Source organism: Mus musculus, chromosome 17 (assembly GCF_000001635.26).
Source record: "Mus musculus strain C57BL/6J chromosome 17, GRCm38.p6 C57BL/6J".
Classification (NCBI taxonomy): domain Eukaryota; kingdom Metazoa; phylum Chordata; class Mammalia; order Rodentia; family Muridae; genus Mus; species Mus musculus.
The window spans coordinates 28,603,778-28,630,811 of NC_000083.6; the positions used below are offsets into that span (position 1 = coordinate 28,603,778).

Here is a 27,034-nt window from a genome sequence, read left to right on the forward strand (position 1 = left end):
CCCTCTTCTGGTGCGTCTGAAGACAGCTACAGTGTACTTACATATAATAAATAAATAAATAAATAAATAAATCTTTAAAAAAAAAAAAGAAAAGAAAATTTAAAAAAAAAAAAAAAGTTGGTTTAGGAGGAGAAAACACACTCAGAAGGTGGAAGGAAAGATCAGTCTAGTCGTCCCCTCAGAGTCAGGTTCCCCTCAGAATATCGGGCTTGTGTGTGTGTGTAACATGACCACTCACACAGGCTCAACATGAAGAACAAAGAAGATGCAAAACTTAACTGAAAGGTGAAGGTGGCAAGCTCTCTGCCTGTGGTAGAGTGGAACATACCTAGTGTTTGCGAGGGAAGTACCTCGGCACTGGACTAACCCTCCCTGAGAATTTAAAAACAGATCCCTGACTCGCTTTATACAGACACTCCATGCATCGATCTTAATGCCTGCGTGCTGCCTACCCACGGTCTCTTCATGTGGCCCAGACTGGGTGGAGAAGCACCACCACTCTGCAGGCCATTGGGTTAGCATCCTACTTTAGGGTCAAAGTTAACATAAAGAGTTTGAGGAGAGGCAGCACACGTTTACTAGAGAACACCAAGGCCAAGTAATAAACTGCCACAGTGGGAGAACATGGCGCCTGTGGACTCAGCCTCCGGAGAGACCTGTAGGCGACCTATGAGACCAGTGTCATACAAAGCATGTCACCTTCACAGCGGGCAGCATCTCAGTGATAAGCCTGATGGATCTGCTCACAGGTGCTGATACAGCACGATAAAGAACACACATCCCTCAAGGTACAATAGACAAAACTGACAAACCCGAGAAAGCAACCACAGACCTAAATTAAGGGATCCGACAGGTGGGCTCTTTTTTTTGAGACAGGGTTTCTCTGTGTAGCCCTGGCAGTCTTGGAACTCCCTCTGTAGACCAGGCTGGCCTCGAACTCAGAAATCCGGCTGCCTCTGCCTCCCAAGTGCTGGGATTAAAGGCGTGCGCCATCACTGCCTAGTGGGCTCTTATTTGCCTGATTCAAACAGACAAACTTAAACAGATGATGGCAGGCACTGGGCAACAGGGGCAGGAGTCCCTCAGGAGGAAGGTCTTGAGACTCTAGGTAGACTCTCAGTTGTGAATCTAGGCATCCCAGGTGGAAAAACAACAAGGTACCAAAGGGAAAGCTAGACCACCATGGTGGATATTTGCCGATGTCCCTTTTAAGTATTCACGAGTGCCCACGTACCAGGCACAGAAGCATCAGGAAGGATGGGAAGAGGACAGTAACCAGCTTCTGCTCAAGGGCTGCAACTATGCACTCACGCACGCAAAACCAGAGAGAAAGCCAGGCGGGGTGACGCACGCCTTTAATCCCAGCAGTAGGGAGGCAGAGGCAGCAGACGTCTGAGTTTTGAGGCCAGCCTGGTCTACAGAGTGAGTTCCAGGACAGCCAGGGCTACACAGAGAAACCCTGTCTCGAGAAAACAAAACAAAACAAACAGCAGCAACAACAAAAAAGCTCTTAAAGGATACGTGTTCCATTAACGCCTGATATTTTAAAGTCATCTAGTAGTTGAACAACCATTTCTCCATTTGGATCATTCGGGTCTGAGTTGCGAACCTGTGTTGGGAGGAAGCCATATTTTAGCACAAGTGAAGTAGTACAGTCAGTCCTCAAGTAAACAGGGAGGAGCAGGCTGTCTGAGCCTCTTTCCCACACTGCTGTTACTACAACCCACCATAAAAAATGAAAAGAAAGGCTTTGGGTAAGATAAACTTGTGTTGAGGTATATTTATGACTCCTAATAGCAGCAAAATTAGTCATGAAGTAGAAACAAAAATAACTGCATTGTTGGGGAGGGTCAGCACACCATAAGGAACTGCGTTCAAGGACCGCTGTGTTAGGAAAGCTGAGAACTACTGCTCTATGCTGTGTCTTTTTTTTTTGTTGTTGTTGTTTTTTTCCCCCCTTTTATTGGCTATTTTCTTTATTTACATTTCAAATGTTATCCCCTTTCCCAGTTTCCCCCCAGGAAACCCCCATCCCTTCCTCCCCCTCATGCTATGTCTCCTTATAGACAGTTTCAACTATGTAGCCTTGACTAGCCTTGAGTTTGCTACATAAATCTGGCTGGCTTCAAACTCAGAGATTCACATATCTCTGCCTCCCAAGTGCTGGGACTAAAGGTGTACACCAATTACCACGCCAGGCAGGCTACATTTTAAAAAAATAAAGTAGGTATCACAAACTTGCATAACTTCTCTTGACCAGAGTGTGAAAGTCATTCATAGTATTGTATGTGGCACATAAAACATACTCAATAAAGTCCTGCCTTCCTTGAAATAATAGTGTATGCAGATTGTAAGACAGATCTAACTACTAAATATATCAATCCCTACAAGATGAAGGAAACATATAAATAACTTCACTTTCCTTTGTGGCCCAAAGAAGCCTCTAAGCCTGCAGGAACCCTACTCTATGTGATGCTGAGATCCAACGCCTGGCCAGGGCACCACATCCAAGGGTGACCTTAAACTCACCGATTTCAGCAGCCGGATTTCATCTAGTGCTGTTTCTGTGTAATGCTCAGCACTTTTAACTACTTTCATTGCTACAAACTTCTTTCCCCTAAAAAAAGACAGTTCAGATTAAATTATCCAACCTTTACCCTCATAGTTAAGACTTAGTATTGAATGGAGACATTCCTTGTGGCTACCTTGTGGCCAAATGGAGCCACTTCCAGCGGACACTGCACACCTAGGAGTGGCAAAAACCAGACAGATGGAGCTAACAGAACCTGTGCCAGGTAAACTCAGACACTGAATGTCTTCTATGAATTAAATGTCCACCTTCTGTCCATGGAGACAGAACTTTATACCACATGGTTAAGAAAATGGTATAATAAAATAAATTTGCATTAGTTGGTCTAATTACCTGGAAATTTAATGCTATTCTAGACAATTCTGAGTTTCTATTATATGCCATTAATTAAATATTTGTGCAGCCTTGAGCTTGGCAGTTCATGTGCTTTACTGACACTATATTCAGTCCCTGGACTCTGGGGCAGAGATGTAACTCATCAGTAGTACAGCACTGGACAGCCAACCATGCTTCTGTTAGGAAGTCATGTCATAATGAGACCCATTCTGTACAATTAGCATGTAAATGCTAATTACTAAGAAAGAAAGAAAGAAAGAAAGAAAGAAAGAGAGAGAGAGAGAGAAATTTTTAAAAAGGTAATCAGACAGAGCTAACAGGTTGAAATTTAGACAAAACATCAAGGATCATCCATTTTCCCCCAGGCCATGTAAACTTACTGAATATCCCATGATAACCACACTGTGGAAAAGTGTCCCCAGCCCAATTTTCGAATCACATGGTATCTCCCGTTAAATAGATCTCCAATTTTCACAAGATGATAACCTCCTGAAAGAAATAGGGAGAGAGACAGCTAATAATGCAGTCAGAGGAACCAAGAGAAGAAGCCCCCACTCACCCTGCATCCTGTCTGTCAGCAGGCATGCACCATGTACAATAAATACCCTCTTTCTTGTAAGATCAGTTCAATGGGAGCCTCTTCCAGGGTCACTCAGCTTGGTGAGGAATGACTTGGTGAGGAGTTACACAGGGTACGTGATATTCTGAGTTAGCCTGTGGTCATAGGTTACCACAATGCTGGCCTCTCAAAACCCAAAACATCCACTATCAAAACCAAACAATCTACACTTGTTATCTCAAAAATTCAGACAAAATAATAGCCAATACAATTATAAAAAGATCTGTTTTGGGCTGGTGAGATGGCTCAGTGGGTAAGAGTACCTGACTGCTCTTCTAAAGGTTCGGAGTTCAAATCCCAGCAACCACATGATGGCTCACAACCATCTGTAACAAGATCTGATGCCCTCTTCTGGAGTGTCTGAAGACAGCTACAGTGTACTTACATATAATAAATAAATCTTTAAAAAAAAAAAAAGATCTGTTCTTCTCAATGTAGGTAGCACAGTGAGCTCTTGGCCAGCCACACAGTGACACCCATCCCCCAACCACCCCGAAAAAGAAAAAGGAAAAAAAAAAAAGAAGCAAACAGAAAGTCTGCCTCAGGTACATAGACAATGCATGTCAACATTTATCTATGCCTGTAGGGGAAAAGGTCCAAGCTCGACTAGACGGCAAAGCAGAACCTCTACAAGTCTGTCCTGAAAACTCACTGCAACAGGAAGACAGCTGGGGCCTGCTGGCCCAGTTATACATATCTCAGTAGCCATCACCAGGACAAAAAGGGATTACAATGGCTAAAAACAAAAAACACAACACCTCTCCCTGATAGCCAGGGCTGTTACACAGAGACCAAAACCAAATCTGTATGCCAGCTGAGTGTGGTAACACACACCTGTTATCCCAACACACTCACAGACTGTGCTTACACAGCAAGCTCTGGTAGCTGTTCACCATACCTCTGAAATGTTCATAAGTGAACATATACTTTCAACTTCCAAAGAGGAAAAAGGATTTTTCTTTCCTTCTTTTTTTTAATGAATTTTAGTTAGTTACTACATAGCTCATAGCTCTGGCTGTTCTGAAACTCACTCTATAGATCAGAATGGCCTCGAACTTATATAGATCTACCTGTCTCTGACTCCTAAGTGCTACGATTGAACGTGTAAGTCACCCTGGTCAGTCTGGAAAAAGGGACTGAGTGCAGGGTAGTAACTCCAGGCTCTGGTGAGACCTAGCACTGTCAACAAGTTTAAAACCTTAATATAACCCAACTAAGAGCAAACCCCATTTCCTGCATTTTGATCACAGGACAGAGCTGACAGGTAGCATCAGAGCCGCGCTACTGGTGATGATGACCATGCACTGAACGGGAAGCACACACCTTTACAGTAGTCATTGGGGTCTTCCTGCTCGTCATCGTCAGACCCTAGAATCTCCTCCTCCTGCTCTGGGATGTCGCTCTCGGAGTGGGGTGCAGAGCCTCGGTGCTGAGTTTCAGGCCTAAGAAACAATAACATGTTCACTCCATATAGACAGGGGAAAAAAAAGAAGAGCTTAAGAAAAGTTATTGGCAGACCCCAACATCAATATCAGAGGTAGCCTCAGAAAGTGGTAGTTAGTATGCCCATAATAACTGAGAGCTGATAAATATATTAAAGTATCAATATTCAAACATAATTGCTGAGAAAACCACTATTTTCTTCACCTTGCAGTTTAAAAAAAAATATTTATTTTTACACACTCCAGAAACAAATTTGTTTCCTGACAGTGCCTGTTAGTGCACGCGCTCCCCTGTGCTGTGCTCAGATGGTGTGCATGCTCTCCTCTCCTGTCCTGTGTAGAGGGCTCCCTGTACTGTGCTCAGATGGTGTGCACTCTCCTCTCCTCCCCTGTGTAGAGGGCTCCCTGTGCTGTGCTCAGATGGTGTGCATGCTCTCCTCTCCTCCCCTGTGTAGAGGGCTCCCTGTGCTGTGCTCAGATGGTGTGCACGCTCTCCTCTCCTCTCCTGTCCTGTGTAGAGGGCTCCCTGTGCTGTGCTCAGATGGTGTGCACGCTCTCCTCTCCTCTCCTGTCTTGTGTAGAGGGCTCCCTGTGCTGTGCTCAGATGGTGTGCACACTCTCCTCTCCTGTGTAGAGGGCTCCCTGTGCTGTGCTCAGATGGTGTGCACGCTCTCCTCTCCTGTCCTGTGTAGAGGGCTCCCTGTGCTGTGCTCAGATGGTGTGCACACTCTCCTCTCCTGTGTAGAGGGCTCCCTGTGCTGTGCTCACTGACAGACATGCACACACTCCCCCTCCTTTCACTCAGTCATCTGCATCTACACACTTTTTAAAAAAGATTTATTTATTTATTTATTTATTACATGTAAGTACACTGTAGCTGTCTTCAGACACCAGAAGAGGGAGTCAGATCTCAACGGGTGGTTGTGAGCCACCATGTGGTTGCTGGGATTTGAACTTCGGACCTTCAGGAAAGCAGTCACCCACTGAGCCATCTCACCAGCCCGAATCTACACTCTTTATCAGTCATGTTTCAAAAACAGGAACTAAATGAAGATCCCCTCAAATCTTTATTTTAGCTTTTTACTTGACTGTCAGTATACAAAATGTATTGATCTGTGACCTTGTAGCCTCCTGAGTCTAAAAGAGGGAGGGCTAAACCTGGAAATCTTAATAATCTTGCCTCAGCCTCCCTCCAGAGTGCTGGGAATATAGGACTCATGGAAGTCTAGGTGCTAAATGTTTTGTGAGCTTATCTCACTAAGTACTTGGGCCCCTTTGAGAGCTGGACACTGTTCAGTTTGGGGGAATTGTTTATATTTCATTAAGAGTTCAATCCTCAGCCAGGCGTGGTGGCGCACGCCTTTAATCCCAGCACTCGGGAGGCAGAGGCAGGCGGATTTCTGAGTTCGAGGTCAGCCTGGCCTACAAGGTGAGCTCCAGGACAGCCAGGGCTACACAGAGAAACCCTGTCTCGAAAAACAAACAAACAAACAAACAAACAAACAAACAGTTCAATCCTCTTAGTTGTGTGACTCTCCAGGAGCTGTCTTGCTAGACTGAGCTCTCACTACATCCTCTTTAGCTTCCTGCTTCTCCTCCTTAGAGCTGTCTCCCTATATTCCAGTTACAAATCTCACAGCTCCTTCACTGTTTCTATGATACCCACTGCCTCCCATCTCCTTTCTATCACATGATATACATTCTCCATCCATCCATCCATCCATCCATCCATCCATCCATCCATCCACCCACCCACCCACCCACCTACCTATCATGTATACAGCATTCTTTATCCATCCATTCATCTACCTACCTACCTACCTACCTACCTACCTACCTATCTATCATGTATACAGTGTTCTGCCTGCATGTACGCCTGCAGGTCAGAAGAAGGCAACCTACCTACCTACCTACCTACCTACCTACCTATCTATCATGTATACAGTGTTCTGCCTGCATGTACGCCTGCAGGTCAGAAGAAGGCAACAGATCTCATCACTGCCATGGTTGTGAGTCACCATGTGGTTGCTGGGAATTGAATTCAGGACCACTTAACCGCCGAGCAACCTCTGCAGCTCCTGTCTTAAATTCTAAAACCACTCATGATTTTTAATAATGCCTCCACATTACACCAAAGAACACCACACAATTAAGAAAAGCTCACACATACCACATACCCAAACAGTGGTAATGAAGTATATTAAACAACAAACCCGCTCCATTTTTTTTGTTTGTTTTTGTTTTTTGAGACAGGGTTTCTGTGTGTAGCCCTGGCTGTCCTCGAACTCAGAAATCCATCTGCTCTGCCTCCCAAGTGCTGGGATTAAAGGCATGCGCCACCACTGCCAGGTCCCACTCCATTTTCTTTTTTTTTTTTTTTTCTTTTTTTTTTTTTTAAATATTTATTTATTTATTATACATAAGTACACTGTAGCTGTCCTCAGACACTCCAGAAGAGGGAGTCAGATCTCGTTACGGATGGTTGTGAGCCACCATGTGGTTGCTGGGATTTGAACTCCGGACCTTTGGAAGAGCAGTCGGGTGCTCTTACCCACTGAGCCATCTCACCAGCCCCCACTCCATTTTCTTATTACTTCGAAACAATAACCAGAGAGAATAAAACAGTTCCCTTTCAGGAGTGGAGGGCAGGCTGGGGAAGGCTTGGGAAGGAGGATCTGAGCACTTTACTACTTCCTTCAGCTAATTCCCAACGACATTCTACATACATATCCTAATTCCCACAAATAAATATAGTTTCTCTCAAAGAAACTTCTCTGTGGAACAGATAGAGACCATTTCAGAATTGGAACTGATGGACCGGCAGACTGAGTGGAGAGCAGCCCACCCAAGATCCACAACACAAGACTTGCACCTATGGCTCAAGTGGAGACCATGGCTCAAGTGGAGAAAAGGAGTCTGCTGTGAAACTGCATCTCCTAAAATGCCAGTTATAACCATGAAGTCTCATCAACATGGTACCTAAACAAGACTTGACAAAGACATCACCATGCTAACATGGAAGGGGGACGTCTCACGGGGCCTCACCCCTTAACAAGAATGGTAGGCAACTAAGGAATGCAGAGCCCTTCTCCACTGATAGCCCTTTGACTGGCTACTTAATATCAACCATCAGCCCTGAAACCTTAACATACATATACATACATATGAGTAACACTGTATGTATATATGTAGTGTGTATGTGCAACAACAACTAAAGAGAAAGGACATGAATTTAAGATAGTAAGGGCAGAGTGTACATGGGAGGAGTTGGAGGAAGAAAACGGAAGGGGAAAAATCATATTTCAGATTTCTTTTTTTTAAAAAAAGATTTATTTATTATATGTAAGTACACTGTGGCTGCCTTCAGACCCACCAAAAGAGGGCATTAGATCTCATTACAGATGGTTGCTAGCCACCATTTGGTTGCTGGGATTTGAACTCAGGACCTCTGGAAGAGCAGTCAGTGCTCTTAACCGATGAGCCATCTCTCCAGCCCATATTTCAGATTTCAAAAATAAAAACTCTTGAGCTGGTCGTGGTGGCACACACCTTTAATCCCAGCACTCGGGAGGCAGAGGCAGGCGGATTTCTGAGTTCAAGGCCAGCCTGATCTACAAAGTGAGTTCCAGGACAGCCAGGGCTACACAGAAAAACCCTGTCTTGAAAAAAAAAAAAAAAAAAAAAAAAAAAAAAAAACCAAACCAAAAAACCTCTTAAAGTAATCAAGAACATATTAATTCAATTAATTTGGGGTACAATTCTCCAACTGTACACTCCCAAGTCGAATATAACCTGAGGACTACTGAAAACCATGGAGCCTTGCACTCAGGCTATCTGGTGCTGGTACTTACAATAAGTAATCTAATGAAATAAGCAAACGACAATTTGGATTGGAAACACCACACATTATAGACATATTGTTTTTAAAGGAAGTAGGTGCACACCCAGTATGTCTATCTTCCAGGCCCACTGAAAGAGCCTAGAGACAACAGAGCTCTGGTTTCTGTATCAGTAAGGCAGTTCTTTAGAGATCTGAGAGATTACTATCTGGGCCAGGAAAGGCATGCGGTGAGCTAAGACAGCTAGTTAAGAAGAGTTGAAAGGCTAGAGAAACAGGACTAAATTGAAGGTTTGAATCATGCACATAGAAATACTGTGAAGGATGTGGGCATGCCATGCTCTGTGCCCACTTACTCTGACAAGGCTTTGAGCTTAATCTTGTCAATTCTTGCAGTAATGATAGTATCATGGTCCTGAAAGGGTGACACCATTCTGCTTAAGTCGTTAAGAGTGCTGTCATGACCTCTACAACTTTTAAATGATACAACAACAACAAAAAATTACCACATAGTCAACTTTACTCATTTAAGACACAGAACAGGGCCGGGCAGTGGTGGCAGACGCCTTTAATCCCAGCACTTGGGAGGCAGAGGCAGACGGATTTCTGAGTTGGAGGCCAGCCTGGTCTACAAAGTGAGTTCCAGGACAGCCAGGATAAACCAAAAAAAAAAAAAAAAAAAAAAGACACAGAACAGGAAACCACCCAAATGATCACGAAAAGGTGAATCAGGGCAACAAAAGATACCAATGTCAGGGTCTCTGTTCACTAAAAGACAGCAAACATATTACACGAGGTTACAGAACCTGCCGTAAGCTACTGCCCTAGAGAAAGATGGGGGCATTCCAAAGAATGAGGAAAACTCCTGAAGCCTTTGTTCTTCTTTGTCATAGGTGTTCATAGATGCATGTGCTGACAAAAACTTTTTATACTTCACACACATACACCCACATCCACATATCCAGAGAGAGAGAGATGGTAGGGAAAATGTCAGCAATTAGTTTGAATATGAGAAATTATAGGCATTCATAATCAAGAAATTTAAATACTGAGATGCTATTTTTCACATATCAGAATGTAAAAATGAGCAACATTTTCTTTTGTATGCATGCCAACACCCAAGTGTGACTGGGGACATCCATAGCAGATGTGTAGAGATCAGAAGGCAGCTTTCAGGAGCTGGGTCTCTATGGGGACAGATCTCAGGCCAGCATGGATGGCATAAGTGCTTTCACCTGCTGAGCCATCTTCCCAGCCCAAACAGGTTTTCACAGGAAGCATGCACTGACTCAGGCTATACTTCAAAACATGACAATCCTTAATCAATCACAAATATTAGTGTGATGGTTTGTATATGTTTGGCCCAGGGAGTGGCACTATTAGAAGGTGTGGCCCTATTGGAGTAGGTGTGTCACTGTGGGCATGGGAGTAGCCCTCATCCTAGCTATATGGAAGGCAGAACTCTCAGCTCCTCCTGCACCATGCCTGCCTGGTTGCTGTCCCGTTCCCATCTTGATGATAATGGACTGACCCTCTGAACCTGTAAGCCAACCCCAATGAAATGTTGTCCTTTATAAGATTTGCATTGGTCATGGTGTCTGTTCACAGCAGTACAACTCTAACTAAGACAATTAGACATAGGGCTGGCGAGATGGCTCAGTGGATAAGAACGCCGACTAATATTCCGAAGGTCCCCCGGAGTTCAAATCCCAGCAACCACATGGTGGCTCACAACCATCCGTAACAAAATCTGATGCCCTCTTCTAGAGTATCTGAGGACAGCTACAGTGTACTTACATATAATAAATAAATACATCTTTAAAAAATAAAACAATTAGACATTACGCTAAGACAGTTAGACATTATGCTCAATTGAGGATCAATCACAGTGGCCATTGCTCACAACGTCTTACCCAGCTTCACTTCACTGGTGAGTAAACCCATCTCTCTGCACTCTACTACACAGGCCTGTGTGTGTGGAGTCAGCTTTGCCACGTGCCTCCGACAATTCCTCTCCCATTCGCTCTTTCCTCCGCACTTGCTCTCCCCACATCTAGAATCTTGGTCTCAGGAGGGAAGGCCTGGCTTTGCTGGCTGTCATGCCTGTGTGACCAGACCAGCACTACTGTACAGGAGGCACTGTGTTCGCCTCTTCAGCTGCTCCATCCATACCAATCTTTTATTGAAGCAGGGTCTCATTAGGTAGTGCCCCCACCCCCCACCCCGTGTGTGTGTGTGTGTGTCTGTCTGTCTGTCTGGAACTCACCATGTAGACCAGGTTATTCTCAGATTCAGGAGGTTGCGGCCCCTGTGTTCTGAATATGAGGCCTATCATCCTCTTATCCAAGTCCATCCTGTTCAGCCCTCACCTAGCTTCCCCATGGTGCCTGACTGTGAGGGTGGCTGAGCCATCAGCAGAGCTCTCAAGAGTAGTGTTTTTTTAGAAGGACCAGGTTTAGCCGAGTGTGGTGGCGCTCGCCTTTAATCCCAGCACTCGGGAGGCAGAGGCAGGCGGATTTCTGAGTTCGAGGCCAGCCTGGTCTACAAAGTGAGCTCCAGGACAGCCAGGGCTATACAGAGAAACCCTGTCTTGAAAAAACCAAAAAAAAAAAAAAAAAGAGTAGTGTTTTTTTAGAAGGACCAGGTTTAGCCGGGCGTGGTGGCGCACGCCTTTAATCCCAGCACTCGGGAGGCAGAGGCAGGCGGATTTCTGAGTTCGAGGCCAGCCTGGTCTACAAAGTGAGTGCCAGGACAGCCAGGGCTACACAGAGAAACCCTGTCTCAAAAAAACCAAAAAAAAAAAAAAGGAAAAAAAAAAAAAAAAAAAAAAGAAGGACCAGGTTTGCTAAAGCACAGTAGCTAAAAGGCAGATGCAGGAGCACCGCAGGGGGGGCTTGGTGTTACAGGCAGGCCTCAGCTCACAAGCCGCAGTCCTGGTCCTAGTTTATCAGAACCCCACGACTTGGGCAAAGTCCACTTTATGAATTTCTCTGTTGACCTGAGGATATGGCTCAGTTAACAGAGTCATCTTAACCTGTACAAAGTCCTGGATTCCATCTCCAACACTACATAAAACCAGGCATGATGGATGCATGTAGTTTTCACGCCAGCCTGGGATACAGGAAGCCATTTCAAAATACAAACACAAAGTTCTCTGTCCCGGTCATCTTAGGCAGAAATACCCATCTCTCACTGAATTTATGAAAAAGTGATAATCAAGCTATGGTTTAATAGGTTTGGCCCCTACAGACTCATGCTTGAATGCTTGGCCCATCTCATAGGGAGTGGCACTACTAGGAGGTGTGGCCTTGTTTGAAGGAAATGTCACTGTGGGGGCAGGCTTTGAGATCCCCCAGTGCTCAAGCTCCAAATGAGCGGCAGTCTCCTGCTGCCTTTGGATCAGCTCCTGCTGCAGCACCATGTCTGCCTGCACGCTTCTCACGATGATGATGATACTCAGAACCTCTAAAACTGTAAGCCAGCCCCATTTAAATATTTTCCTTTGTGAGAGTTGTCTTGGTCATGGCGTTTCTTCATAGCAATAGAATCCTAAGAGACAGTCAGTGTGCAAACAACCTGTAGCAGTGTGTGTAGGAAATAGGAAAGGGAATATGCAAACATTCATCCACTCACTCTTAGTAGTGTACACAGCTATGCCAGCACTTTTCTAGACACAGAAGCTACAGCCAGGAACAGAAGAGAGTGTGCTTCACTGTGTGCACAACTCCCCATGAGAAGAACTAAGAAGCCCTCATGTATCTGAAGCCACCATCTCCTATCTTGACTTCCACAGGCAAAGTGCAGATTCCCATTAAGGTCCTACTGTCCAGAAAAATCCACGTTCTTGTAGGATAGTGGCCAAGATGGGCTACAGAGGCGGGCTGAGTGGGTGAAGGACAAGCATGCACACACTATTTTAACAGCATTGCAACATTTAAGGAAGGAAGTGCTGAATTTTACCTGAATAATTTCAAAATGGAGGTTCTATAGGGGAAGCTGACATTCAGACCAAGGAGCTGATTTAGAGTGTGCTTTGGAGGTCACAGTAATTCCCTGAGGTTTCAAAAGACAGGCTACAAATTTAGAAGGAAGCTGGAGAGGTGGCTTTGTAGTTAAACACTGGCTGCTCTTGCAGAAGACCTCGATTTTTCCCCCAGTACCTACATGGTGGCTCACAACCATCTGTAACTCCAGTTCCAGGGGATCCGATCCCTTTCTTCTGGCCTCTACGGGTGAATGCACATGATGTGCAGATATAATGCAGGCAAAACACCCTTACATAATACAATAATACACATGTCTCCAGCTCAGTGCTGGGCAGGCTTCCTTGTACATGCCACCTACAGACCTGAGCACCCACATTTGACACTGCATTGGAAGCAGACAGGTGGTAACTTCCAGTTACTCTACAAAACCCAGATTCTAGCTGTCACCTTTCATTGTTTCCTTTCTAACAGGAGAAAATCTTATTTACTTTGGCATTTTAACAGGTTGGGGCTTCAGTTAATTTGACAAGCCTGGATCTCATATAGAAACATCCATGTAAGCAAAATGTGCTAACATATTAACCTGTTAAATAAGGAAACATTTCTGACAAGAGTTCTTGAGATGCAATTTAAAAGCACACACTTAAATTTAATAAACCCATACAATTAAAATTACAAGTCAACCCTGAAAACTTCAGAAATGAAAACGGGGTGGGCCTAGTAATCGCAAGGCCCTCAGCTCTGCAAGGGCAGAGGGGGAAAAGAGAGAAAGAGAGAAAGAAAAAGACTAAAAAACAAGCAAACAAACCAAAACCAAATAAATAAATAAATAAATAAATAAATGAGCAAGGTAATTGGCAGAAGTGAAAATTAGCCAATTGGGGGAAGGAGGATCACTTTGTGTTAAAAACTTAAGTTCAAAAGCCTTTAAGTAGATGAGAAATATAAATTATTCCACATGACAAAGAACATACCATTTACAAACAGCTCTTAAGAGCAAGAAAAAGAGCTAAGTAGAGCATGCCTTTAGTCCCAGCACTTGGCAGGCAGAGGCAAAGGAATCTCTTGAGTTCAAGGCCCAGCCTGGTCTACAAAGCAAGTTCCAGGACAGCCAGGGCCACTGTCTCAAAAAACCAAAACCAAGTAAATAAATACACAAATGAAACTCATGTTTGCTAACAGATACGAAGCTAGAGCGGCCCACTTCCTGGAACTCCGGGGGCTACTGCCACGTCTCAGTCCACATGTAAAACTTAATGAAGAAAGCCCACTGTAAAGCACACAGGAAGGAGGCAGCGCGCGCACTGACAGCACCGACTTGCAGGGGCGCGTGAATGGCTCTACTTCCTACTAGGCAGTGCTAGGAACCTTTATGCATTCTTCCTTTATAAAGCTTCAGTGCAGCAATTTATACTAAAGAAAATAAAAAATGTCACTCCCAGCTTGGAGCTTCCTAGCTCAATCACACAATCAGATCTGCACAACAACTATAAGATTATTTAATCACAAGCATCGAGAAAACTGCAGTCCCAGCTAACCTCCAAGCTAACTATTGACATGAGTGTTCGATGCTGGACTCCATACCATCTAAAAGTCATGAGCTGCTGGAGTCTAGAAGCTTAGGGCAGACAGGAAGGCGGCAGGCCCTGCTGCACACACTGGGATCAGAATGCTCACAGGCGAGGTGCGTCACAGGTGGACCTCGAAGAAGCCCCTCCCCTCAGGCTCTAGCTTATCTGTCCCAACACAACAGGACGCACCATCTAGCCATGTGGCCACAGAGCACAGGACAGCACGCCCAACCCAGGTCCCAGTCCTAGCTTCACAGACCTCTTAATCACCCAAAGCAAAACTGATCACTATACAACTAGTTAACATCAGAATAAATAGAAAATGTCTATTTTCTATTAGGATATGGTGGTACACACCTTCAGTCCCAGCACAGAAGCAGGCCTGAGGTCAAGGAAAGCCTAATTTACACAGTAAATTCCAGGACAGCCAGGCCTATAAGAGAACCTGACCACCCTTACCCAAAACAAACAAATAAACAAACAGAAAACAAAAACAGAAAGGACAGAAGGATCTAAAACAGTAGGGTGGAGAAGAAATTGTTCAAGTTAGGCAAGGTCACTTCCCTTAACCTCACAGCACAAAGACCCAAAGGGACTGTGTTGTGGAGGCAGGAGCCCTAGAAGCCAGCTCTAGGACTATGGCACACTGCTCCAAGTGCCTAGGTTCTGGTTTTACAGGCAATCCACAGCATTGAGACAACCCACCCCTTTATAATACACATGGCTATATTATAGTGGAGCCCTTGAGAAGACTCTATGCCTGTACCAGTCAACACTTTCTTGTACTGCTCAGTCCTGACTACCTGTCATTGTGGCTGAGTGACTCAACATAGATATGAAGTCCAAGTCAGCCTACAATCAGAACTCAAAGTCAGACCTGCCTTACTCACAAGACCACACTATGGAAGGCCTTCCTAACAACCGCATGGGAACCTACACCTTTGTCAGAAAAATAGCAAATAAGTTGTCAGGAATGCAGTCAGGAACAGAGTCAAGATGGGGCTTCTGACACAATTTTTCTTTTTTGTTTGGTTTTTTTAAAAGGGTTTCTCTGTGTAGCCTTTGCTGTCCAGGAACTCACTCTGTAGACCAGTGTCTTAGTCAGGGTTTCTATTCCTGCACAAACATTGTGACTAAGAAGCAGTTGGGGAGGAAAGGGTTTATTCAGCTTACAACTCCACATTGCTGTTCATCACCAAAGGAAGTCAGGACTGGAACTCAGGCAGGTCAGGAAGCAGGAGCTGATGCAGAGACCATGGAGGGATGTTCTTTACTGGCTTGCTTCCCCTGGCTTGCTCAGCTTGCTTTCTTTAGAACCAATACTACCAGCCCAGAGATGGTCCCACCCACAAGGGGCCTTTCCCCCTTGATCACTAATTGAGAAAATGCCTTCCAGCTGGATCTCTTGGAGGCATTTCCCCAACTGATGCTCCTTTCTCTGTGATAACTCCAGCGGTGTCAAGTTGACACAAAACTAGCCAGTACAACCAGGTTGGCCTCAAACTCAAAAATCCACCTGCCTCTGCCTCTCAAGGGCTGGGATTAAAGGTGTGTGCCACCACTGCCCGGCTTCTGGCACAAAACTCTTAACAAATTAATTAATCAGAAAATTCAACTACTTGAAAAGCGGTTGGAGAAACGAGGGGGAAGTAAAATTATATTCAGTAAAATAAGGGTAAGAACAGAAATAACTAAGAACACAGACAACTCTAAGCTACCTGCAGTAGTGAGCAGAAGAGTACCTAACACTAAGGACGTTTGTCTGCTTTTAAAACAAGTATATGCAGGCAGGTGAGATGGCTCGGTAGGTCTGGGCTCTTGCTACCAGGCTTGAGGCACCAAGTTCAATGCCTGGAACCTACACGGGGAAGGACAGAGCTAACTTCTAAATGTTGATCTCTGACATATACATTCACATGCACAGTGTATGTTCACCCTAGACCATATGAAGCATTGAATATCTGCTAAGTATGTGACATCTACACATATTCACCTGCCACACAACAGTCCGATTCACCCTAATATCTAAATAAGATTCCATGTCTTACATCAGACAGACCAAAATACAGGTGATTAGCCAGCTGAGCGTGATAGCACAAGACCAGTAATCGTGTCACTGTGGAGGCTGAGGCAGGAAGATCACCCCAAGCTCAAGACCAGCGTAGGCTACATAGTGAGACTCTTATCAAAACCCTTTTAACCAAGTGTGACGGTGCAGGCCTTCAATCCCAGCACTCCAGAGACAGAGGCAGGCAGATCTCTAGTCCACAGAGGGCGTTCCAGGAGAGCCAGGGCTACATGGAGAAAAACCAAAATTAAAATAAGAGGGGAAAAAAACCCTTTTAAGTGTTATTAATAAAACCATTTCCTCCTTCCATCAGAAAATGTAAAACACTCATATGGCTTCCCCACGGAGTGCTGAAATCCCAGCTGCTGCTAGGACAGCTCTGCCGTTTCTATCAACCATTCAACAGAGGATTCAAACCGAGTTCTAGACATCCCTAAATGGATAACCATCCCAGGAACCTGCGCACTCTCACACCTGCCCACACCTCAGCGCTCACTCACACACACTAGAAAATGGAGAAGAGGAGAAGTCGGCACTTTATCAAAGAAGTCACTGCACGGCCTCCCCCAAAAAACTTCAGGGAGTCTCCTAAGCAACACCACCCACTCCACCCCGGTACAGTCGCGCAGCAGGGTGACCTAGGAAGACTTCTAATGTGTGGCAGAGCAGTGCAGACCCAGCTTGATAATACAAAACACCAAATAAATGGGAAAACACAGAAAACAGTTCCTCTGAAACAGAGTGCTAAGCAGAGAACTCTCTAAGTCCACCCGGAGGAACCTCTGCAACTAAATGTTAGTACAAGATCCTTCGTAAAGCTAACTTCTAAGCTCACAATGGCAGTGAGCCTGCAGTGGTGGCACATGCCCCTTAATCCCAGGATTCTCAGAGCCAAAAACAAGAGGATAAATTCAAGGCCAACCTGGTCTACATAGGGAGTTCCAGGTCAGCCAAGGCTATCTCAAAAAACAAAGACGTTGGTGGGAATGGTAGCAGCTAAGCTCACTTGAATAAGCCTCCACCCAGCGTTTCTATCAGACTGTGCCCTCTTTTGTGCACACACACCCCCAACACCACTAAACCACTATTACACATCAAATCGGGCAAGTGTAGCACTAGGCCCACCAAGCCGGAATCACCCAACCGGCACCAGCAATTTGACTCTGGACATTACTCCGACGTTACTGCTCTGAGGACCTGATAGTACGGCCCGCCGGTAATGCATAACTTAGCCGGCACACCGAGTGGACAGCAACGCCACAGAGTCTCCCAGACTTAGGAAGCAGAGTAATCAGGCGCGAGGAAGACTCCCGGCCGTCCTCCTCTACCCAAGCGAGCGTGTGGTTGGCAGGGCCAAGGGTAAACAGGGAAAATTCATTCAACAATTTCCCGATGGCGTAGCGTGCGGACAGACGTAGGAGGCAAGTTAAGACGCTGCGGAGCACGGAAGGAAGAGCAGAGTTCACAGACAGGCAGGTAATGATTGCCAGCTCCGGCTGCCGGGCCACACCTGGGCCTCCTCGATGGAGTTGGCGAGTGGTGCCGGGCAGGCTCCGGGTCTTTCCAGCAGACCCGAGCCTGGAGACCCAGCTACCTTCCACATGATTCCCGGAGGGCGAATCACACAGCGGCCCAGTAACCATGTGGCGGGGAGGGGTTGGGGGGGAACCGCCCGAAGCGCACAACCCGGTAGGGGGAGGAGGTCCCCGAGGAAACGCAAAGGGCGGGATGTTGGGGTACAAGACTCACTTCCTTTGGGCTTTGTCCTTCTTGGCCTTGGTCCTTTTCTTTCGGGCCTGGAGCGCGAGCACTGCGGGAGAGAGGGATGGATGAAGGGCCGATGTAAGTGGGAGGCGGGGAGCGGCGCGAGCACGCAGGGCGACCGGGCCTGAGGCTGCGGGCCGAGCGCGGGGCGGGCTGCTCGGGGTGCACAGCGGCTGCCAGGCCCGGCGCGCCCAAAGAGGCTCGGGCCGGCCATGAGGCCTCGCCGCCCCGGCCTGGGGGCTGCGGAGCGAGGGGCGGGGACGGCGGGCGCCGGAGGACGCCGCAGCCGAGGGGCGAGAGGCAAGAGTGACGCCGCTTCAGGGGGCCGCGACAGTGGCCAGAGAGGCGCCTGGCGCCCAGTCGGGGACCGCCGTGGCTCCTCGTGGCGGAGGCCGCTCCGCCGCTCACCTTTCCGCTCCATGGCGAGACCGGTAACCGCCAGGCGCCTGCGCACTCGAGTGACGCCGACTCGGGCTCCCGCCGCGGCCCAAATCCCAGCTCTTCCTCCCGGCGCGCGCCGGCCCCGCCTCCGGGCCCGCCCGACCACGCCCCACACGGCGTCGCGCGCCTGCGTGGTGAACACAGAGCCTACCACCTGCTCCGGGGTGTACGAGAGTGGAGGGCAAGGGACCGAGGGATCCTGAATGGGAAGCTGGTTTTAGTGTCCCGCCATAAAGCGCGCGGCTTGAAGTTCTTACCTCCTGAGGAAAGGCAGGGCTCCGCAGTCAGTCGGGATTTGCCTCAGTTTCCCCGGCCTGCAAAACTGCTTAACCCAAACATATCCCAGTTCCTGTCTGAGCTGTTGTAAGGGCCAATTAAGACATTAAAGAAAATGGGAAATTAAATTGTATGTGGATACACACAGAACAAAGGCTGGAAGGAGGGAACGTGTGCCTCTGTCCTCTTCTAAAGATAAAACCTTGGGCCAGCAGCCCATGCCTTTAATCCCAGCACTCCAGAAGCAGGTGTATCTTTATGAGTTCCAGGCCAGCAAGGCATATATAATGAGATCCTGACCCAAAATAAATCAATAAGAACTGGATGGGGGGGCGGTATGGGGGACTTTTGGGATAGCATTGGAAATGTAACTGAGGAAAATACGTAATAAAAAAATATTAAAAAAAAAAAAAAGAACTGGATCAGAAGCTGGGCAGTGGTGGTGCACGCCTTTAATCCCAGCACTTGGAAAGCAGAGGCAGGCAGATTTCTGAGTTCGAGGCCAGCCTGGTCTACAGAGTGAGTTCCAAGACAGCCAGGGCTACACAGAGACACCCTGTCTCGAAAAACCAAAAAAGAAAAAAGAAAAAAAGAAAAGAACTGGACCAGAAGACAGCTCAGCAAGTAAAGGTGCCTTAAGGACCTGAATTCAAATCCAAATAGGGCCAATTCCCACAGGTCTCTCTCTGACTTGCACACAGGACCCATGGCACATGCAACAACCCCTCACCCATAAGTAAGCTAAACAATTATTTTAAGTAAAAGCAAACACTTCTAAAGGGAATTTTCTAGCTGCAAGTTGAAAGCCTTAAAGGAAGGGTGTGAATGGGAATTCTGTTTTCTCCTTGAAGAACTCTCTTCATCGTAGGACTTACCGGGTGTTTCCATACTGTCAAGTGCATGATCTTATTAGATGCTGATGTCAACTTCAGGCCAAGGTAGTTATTATCCCCATTACAGAAAGATGAGAACGTGGAAAGGATTGTGTGCTCAGAATCTTGCTGTCCCAACCCAATGATTCAGGCATCAAAACTCCTATAGTAAAGTAGAATCAGCAGGCATTTATGAGAGAGATGGGGGAGGAACATGAGGCTCTCTAGACCCCAGTATTTCTTCCAAAACATAGACTGTGGGTACTGCTGTGGAGATTTATAGTAGGCACTGAAATTCGCAATTGGAATTGTATACTTTTCATGTGTTTCAGAACTCTCCTTTAGATCTTTTTTGTGATTTTCTTTTTGTTGTTTTGTTTGTCTGTTTGGGGGGTTTTTGGTTTGTTTTGTTTTGTTTTTGTTTTGAGACAGGGTTTCTCTGTGTAGTCCTGGCTGTCCTAGAACTCACTCTGTAGACCAGGCTGGCCTGGAACTCAGAAATCGGCCTGCCTCTGCCTCCTAAGTGCTGGGATTAAAGGCGTGCGCTACCAACACCCGGCTCCACTGAAGCCTTTTCAAGTGGCGTGCATATGTCTATATTCCAGCTGGCTAGGGTAGGGGCTCAAAAACCCAGCTCTATAAGAAGTGGGACTTGGGGGCTGGTGAGATGGCTCAGCAGGTAAGATGTCTCTAAGAGCACCCAACTGCTCTTCTGAAGGTCCTGAGTTCAAATCCCAACAACCACATTGTGGCTCACATCCATCCGTAAGGAGATCCGACTCCCTCTTCTGGAGTGTCTGAAGACAGCTACAGTGTACTTACATAAAATAAATAAATAAATCTTTTAAAAAAAAGAAGAAGAAGAAGAAGAAGTGGGACTTGGGCTGGGGAGTTGGCTCAGTGCGTAAAGTTCTAGCCTGGCATTTGGATCCCCAGAACCCATATAACTGCTGTGTAGGCGAGGTGGCGTGCTGGAGACAAAGGATCTTGGAGCAAGCTGGCTAAATGAGCTGGCAAGCTCCTGGTTCAGTGAGAGACCCTACCTCAATGATCTAGAGAATGCTTAAGGAAGATGTCCAGTGTAAAAGCTCAGGCCTTCGCCGGCACAGGCACAGAGACACACTGTGCTTGCACACACAAGGGAACACATACATGCAAAACGGAGGAAGAGGAGGAGGTTGGAGGGAAGACAGGTCAGTAATCAATTGGTTGGGAAAGGAGGGTGAGCACACAGGAGCACAGACCAAGCCTGGGGGCCCAGGCACAACCTCCTTAGCAAAGCAGGAAAATCTGTCCCAGCAAGGAGGAGGCCACCACACTTGGTTTGATGTAGGTGTTGAGAAATGTGTAGGATTTTCATAGGTGGGGAAGGAGATGTCAAGCATTCCTGAAAGAAAAAATCAATTGAGCAAAAGGGCCCAGGTTGGAAAACTGTGGGTGGAGACTGGGGCCAAGAGTGACTGCGAGTATGAAGTAGGCAGGGGTGGGAGGATGGGTTTGCTAAGTTGGAGATTCAGATCACAGCATCTGCTGTACAGAACCTGAATGATGGCATTGCTGGGTTTATTGTGAAAGAGGCAGGCACTTGTTAGCCAAAGAAAACTGCTTTCTACTTTAAACTTGGGACTCAACGGGTAATAGGATCAGAAAACACCTGATGTCCTAGAGTATGAGACTGTGCTAGCCTGGGGAACTCACCCCTGGCTGGGGGGAGCCAATGAAATTCTGAGTAACTGTGTTGTTGACATGGGTCCAGCCATATCAAAGGGTTCTGATGTCTCAGACCTATGGAAACAGCAAAGCCTTCCCCAGATGGGGTTTTTAAAGGGATGGCAAAGGTATACACATGCACACATGCTCGAGTGCACGCGCGCGCGCGCGCGCGCACGCACACGCACACACACACACACACACACACACACACATTACACGTTCCAATTTTACTATAGTTACATCAGAAAAGAAACAGTCAACTTGCTGTGACTCAGCCTTCCCTTCCTCTGGTCGTACAAGTGTGCTGGATTGACCAGTGTCTGGAACAACAGAAAGCCACAAGGTGGTATCACCTTGAACCACAGCTTCCTCCGCCCCAGTGTTTATACCCCAAGACTGCTCCCTTACAGAGCTCTTCCCTGAGACTAGCTAACTAACCCTGGCTGTTCAAAATTAGCACTCTTTGTTTTCAGTTGCATAGTAGATGCCTTCCATCCTAATGAACACAGCCTGCCTGATCCCAGTTTTTCTTTGTGTGGGTGCCTGTCATTTCTTCATTGCTAAGTCACCCCAGTCAGGTTTTCAGGATCAAGCCAATCCCTAGAGTGGGTGGGTAAAATGATGACCAGGGGGCTAGAAAGATGGCTCAGAGGTTAAGGGCCCTTGCTGCTCCTGCAGAGATCCGGAGTTTGGTTCCCAGCATCCTGTAGGGCAGCTCATGCCTGCCACCAGTTTCAGGTGCTGCCCCCTGGCCGCCTCACACACATGAATACTCCAAGTGCTTGCTGCATCAGCAAGGAAAGTCCTTGCATCGTGTGGTGACTTGGTCACCTCTCGTTGCCCTTCGAGTCTTGCTGACCACCTGTTCAGCAAGAACAACTCAGTTCAGAATCTCTTCCAGTGGCCGTATAAAAGTCACTGAACTGGGGGCTGAAGAGATGGCTCAGTGGTTAAGAGCACCAATTGCTCTTCCAAAGGTCCTGAGTTCAAATCCTAGCAACCACATGGAAAAAGTCACTGAACTGATTTTTCAGAATTGGTCATCTTCTCACACACACACACACACACACACACACACACACACATTTTTCCCTATTCCCTCAGCATAATTAGGGTCTTGGTGTCTGTGTCTCCAGACTTTTTCTGACATTTTTATGAATGTTCATGTAAGTTTCTACCTTCATCTCCTATCCTAAATAAAGCTGGTTCCATCTCTGCCTTTTTTTTTTTTTTTTTTTTTTGAGACAGAGTTTCTCTATGTAGCCCTGGATGTCCTAGAATTCACTCTGTAGACCAGGCTGGCCCTTGAACTCCGAGATCCACCAGCTTCTGCCTCCCAAATGTTGGGATTAAAGGCATACACTGCCACCCACCTGGCTTCTGCTTCTTAATTTATATAAGTAAACCATCATAGATTCCTGTTCTCTTCACCACCAATTCAGAAAGGTTGCCTTTTCTGGAGTTGACCTCTCTGGAAAAGATTCAACAGTAGTAGCTATGGGGGCTGAGGAGGTGTTTCTGTGGATAAAGTACCTAGCAAGCAGGATGACCTGAGTTCCTTAGAATTGAGGTGGTGCCTGTAAGCCCAGCCTTGGGCAGGGAAGGACAGGAAGACGAGAAGTTCAAGGTCATCCTTGGCCACAGAGCCATTCAAGGCTAGCCTGTGCTACTTGAAACCCTGTCTCAAAGAGTGGTGGCTCTCTCTCTCTCTCTCTCTCTCTCTCTCTCTTTTCTTTTTTTGGTATCCATTGCCTCTTGGGTCCACGTGCTTCCTCCCCCTTTTTTTCTGCAAGTCTTTTTAAGAGTGGAATTATTCAGACAGCAAAAGCCATCATATTTTTGGCTGCTCATGGGCGGTGTCAGAATTTAATTTCTGAAAAACATCCCATTCTTCTTGAAGTAACACACTTGCAAAGGCTGTTCTTGTAGTCTTCCCCCAATACTGCTGAGGCAGTTTCTAAATCTGATCACTTAAACCTGAAGGTGTGTCCTCCAGTCTAACCCTGTCCTTTTCCTTGTTCCTGCTCTCTTGAGATAGGGTCCTGATAGGGCTATGAAGCCCAGGCTGGCCTCAAACTCCTCACCATCCTCCTGCCTGTGCTTCATGGCTGTGCTTCTGCAGTACTAGGGTTATAAGTGTGTGCCACCACACCCAGCTACATTTTCTATCTCTTTTTGTTTTGCGTTTTGACTGAGGATCTTACTAACTAGCCTTGTTTGGCCTTGAACTCACAGAGTCTGCCTCTTCCTATTCAGGGCTGAGACTAAGGCAAAAGCCATGCCTGGCTTGCGTTCTTTCATCTTGAAGGTGACAGAATATTACACTAAATACAAACTAAATCCAAAGTGGCAAGTCCCCTACGGCGTCCCTCCATCCTACTAGATAACAAAAGCAACAAAGAAACCAAAGCTATACCAAGATGCTTTCTGCTGACAGGAAAGACTCACTGCGTAGATGGAGGTCCCTAAAGGAAACTTTTCTTGCCTTTGTGATAGTTTTGTGAACATAAGGATAACAGAAGATAAATAAATCAATGGAGGGATGGAGGTTCGGATAGGGTTAAGGAAGCCAACAAGAGATGCTGAGGTGTCAAGGGCCCAGCATCAACTTGAGTTTTCACCCCACACAGATCTAGAGGGACAGGGGAAAGGGCCATCTCTAGAACCCCGAGGAAGCCTGTGTTAGTTTGCTGGAGTCACTAGAGTAAGCCAGGGCTATGGTGTCGGCAGCAGAAGAGTCCTGAAGCTACACCCATGGGAAGCTCTTTCTGAAGCAGGTGCTGACAGGGTTGGGTCCGCCAGAGAGCTGGGTAGGAGAGTCTCTCAGCTCCTTCCCTTCCCTCCTCTGTCTCAATCCAGGACAGAGCTGTGATAGTAAGAAAGGGCCCCTGATTACAAAAAAGATATGCTAAACACATTCCTGTGGGAATGTAGCCTAACAGAGCTCTGGGTTTCATCCCCATGAGCCCGGTGTGGTGGTACATGCCTGTGAGCCCAGCACGTGCAGCTGGAGGCAGCAGGCTCATCAATTCAAGGTTGCCCTCTGCTACATAGCACATTTGAGGTCAGCTTGGGCTACGTGAAATCCTGGGAGTGGGTGTGGGTGTGTGCACAGAGAGGCGGAGAGAGAGAGAGATAAAGTCTTGTGCCCCTCCCTTTGCCCATCCTGACTACTGAAACGGTAGTCCCCAAGGAACTGGAATTTCCCCAGGAATCTGATGCTGGGAGAAGGAACCACCTGGTAACAGCTAGAGGGGAATTTATTTCCCCGGAAAACATTTTCACAGGGTCCTGACAACCTTGCAGGAGAGACTGGAGCCCAGACAGCACTGGGTCAGTGATGGGCGGGGCCAAGCTCTAACCTGACTATACTCTGACCTGGCCACATTCTGACCTGGACTGCTTAGCTATGCAGCTATGTGTACCCCATGACCTCCATTAAGCCTCACATCAGAGCCCCAAAGATGGACTTGGGGGTCACTGGGCCTCTCTGTTTCTCGTTTCAGTGTGGCCACATTGAATGAACCTTCCCTTTTCTGTTTTTCACTTGGCTTATCTCTTTTCATTGGCTGTTGAGGATGGGTAGCTGAGACTGGCTTGCTGGGGCTGCCAGTGCCTGGCTCTGTTCTAACAACTCCAGGAATGATAACAGCTGTGCCCTTTTATAAGCACCGCAGGGGAGCGAACATCCAGTGTCTTTCTCCTCTCCTGCTCTCCAGAACTGGCTCCCACTGCTGAAACCCATCTAAAGTTAGGAGGGGGTGTACCCTATTACCAGGGTGGAGAGCAGTGTAGGCTAGGGGAGACTAGCCAGTCAAGCCTGTCCTGGAGGTGGCTACACCCAAAGCAGCTCATGGGGAATGAGCTTTGGTGAAGGGTTGGAGGCATGGAAGAGGGGAAGATGGAGGAATAAAGGCCTTGGTCCGGTGGGGTGGGAGTGGAGGGACAAGAAGAGACAGTAGAAAGGGGTGCGGAGGCTGCAGACTGTGGTGCCCCACAGCACCTCTGGGAGGCAGCAGAGGGTGTTGCCCAGTTACCTGAGCTAACCACACCCTGCTCTTAGGGTTTTCACGTTTGTTTTGATTGGGAATGAAGCCTGCTAGGGAAGTGAGGTCCAAGGTTCCATCTCCAATTACAGATGGAATGAGGCCTCCCTAGTGGGAGGAGTTGCCTGGTAATCTAGATGGTGGGTGTTAGAAAGGTCTATCACTGGGCTGACAAGATTGCTGCTGAGCCTGACCACCCAGGAATCCATACGGTAGGAGAGAACCAACTCCCACAAGTTGTTCTCTGAGCCCTACATACCATGGTGTATGTCCCCTCAATATATATATATATATATAAACTGAAAAGGGCCACTAGGGAACTCTGCAGGACTGATCGGCAACCACTTTGCTGTCAATACGTTCTGGTTTTTTGTTTGTTTGTTTTGTTTTGTTTTTCGAGACAGGGTTTCTCTGTATAGCCCTGGCTGTCCTGGAACTCACTTTGTAGACCAGGCTGGCCTCGAACTCAGAAATCCACCTGCCTCTGCCTCCCGAGTGCTGGGATTAAAGGCGTGTGCCACCATGCCCGGCAATTTTGTTTTTGTTTTTGTTTTGTTTTTTTTGTCAATGCGTTCTGATCAGATTTGCTCCTTATCTTGGCTTGGGAATAACTGACCAGAGAGCAAGCTGAACCTGTTTATCTTCCAGGGAGGAGAGCCCCCCTTTGTTTGACGATGCTTGGGATGGTCCTGAAGCTTGTGTTCAGTGTGGAGGGTCAACCAAGGACTTTACACATACTATACCGATGAGAAGCACACCCACATTCCAATCATTTCCATGTTGTTGTTTTATAAGACAGAGTTTCTCTGTGTAGTCCCAGCTGTATAGTCCTAGAACCCCCCTCTTGCTTTGTAGAGCAGGCTAGCCTCAAGCTCACAGAAATCTGCCTGCCTCTGCTTTCCTAGCGCTGAGATTAAAGATGTGCCCCATTGGGCTTTAATTCCTTCAGTAGTCGCAGGGGCATTGTCAAGTCAGCTTAGGACACTCACAGAGATGTCCCACCTGGCTTGCATATTTGGGCTCTGAGTTCTACCTGCTATGCAATGTTAGATTTATTTTCCTTTTTTTTTTTTTTTTTTTATGGTTTTTCGAGACAGGGTTTCTCTATATAGCCCTGGCTGTCCTGGAACTCAGTTTGTAGACCAGGCTGACCTCAAATTATTTTCCTTTCTTATTTTCAAATCATTTCTGCCATGTGTCAAATGTTTAAACTCCAGGCATTGGACTAAGGGCTGTGAGCAGCTGACAAGAAAAGCATGATGATGGTGCCTGCCCTTAGTCCCAGCTTGGGAGGCAGAGGCAGAGGCAGAGGGATCTCTGAGTTCAATCAAGACCAGCCTGATCTGTGGAGTGAGTTCCAGGATAGCCAGGGTTACACAGAGACACCCTGTCTGGAAAAACTGCAAAGAGAAAAACAGAAAAACACGGTGGCCTATCTCTGCTTCTCAACATCTTTTTTACTAAACTCTTTT

The 27,034-nt window shown here is 46.8% G+C and overlaps 1 protein-coding gene across 4 annotated transcripts in view; it reads right to left on the bottom strand.

Annotated features, from left to right (window-relative positions):
* Srpk1 (serine/arginine-rich protein specific kinase 1) overlaps positions 1-18,751 on the bottom strand; it is a 34,881-nt gene extending 16,130 nt beyond the window's left edge. For 2 of the 4 annotated variants that reach the window (XM_006523958.4, XM_011246337.3), the window contains exons 1-6: positions 18,623-18,750; positions 18,200-18,260; positions 4,869-4,987; positions 3,307-3,415; positions 2,530-2,617; positions 1,522-1,609 (exon numbers count right to left, since the gene is read on the bottom strand). In XM_006523958.4, the coding sequence (XP_006524021.1) occupies positions 1,522-1,609; positions 2,530-2,617; positions 3,307-3,415; positions 4,869-4,987; positions 18,200-18,260; positions 18,623-18,635 (478 nt within the window). In that variant the 5' untranslated portion in view covers positions 18,636-18,750. Of the gene's footprint in view, positions 1-1,521; positions 1,610-2,529; positions 2,618-3,306; positions 3,416-4,868; positions 4,988-18,199; positions 18,261-18,622 lie in introns of all 4 variants that reach the window. The other 2 variants (XR_385308.4, NM_016795.4) reach the window with 2 other exon arrangements.
* Between the last annotated feature and the right edge of the window lie 8,283 nt (positions 18,752-27,034).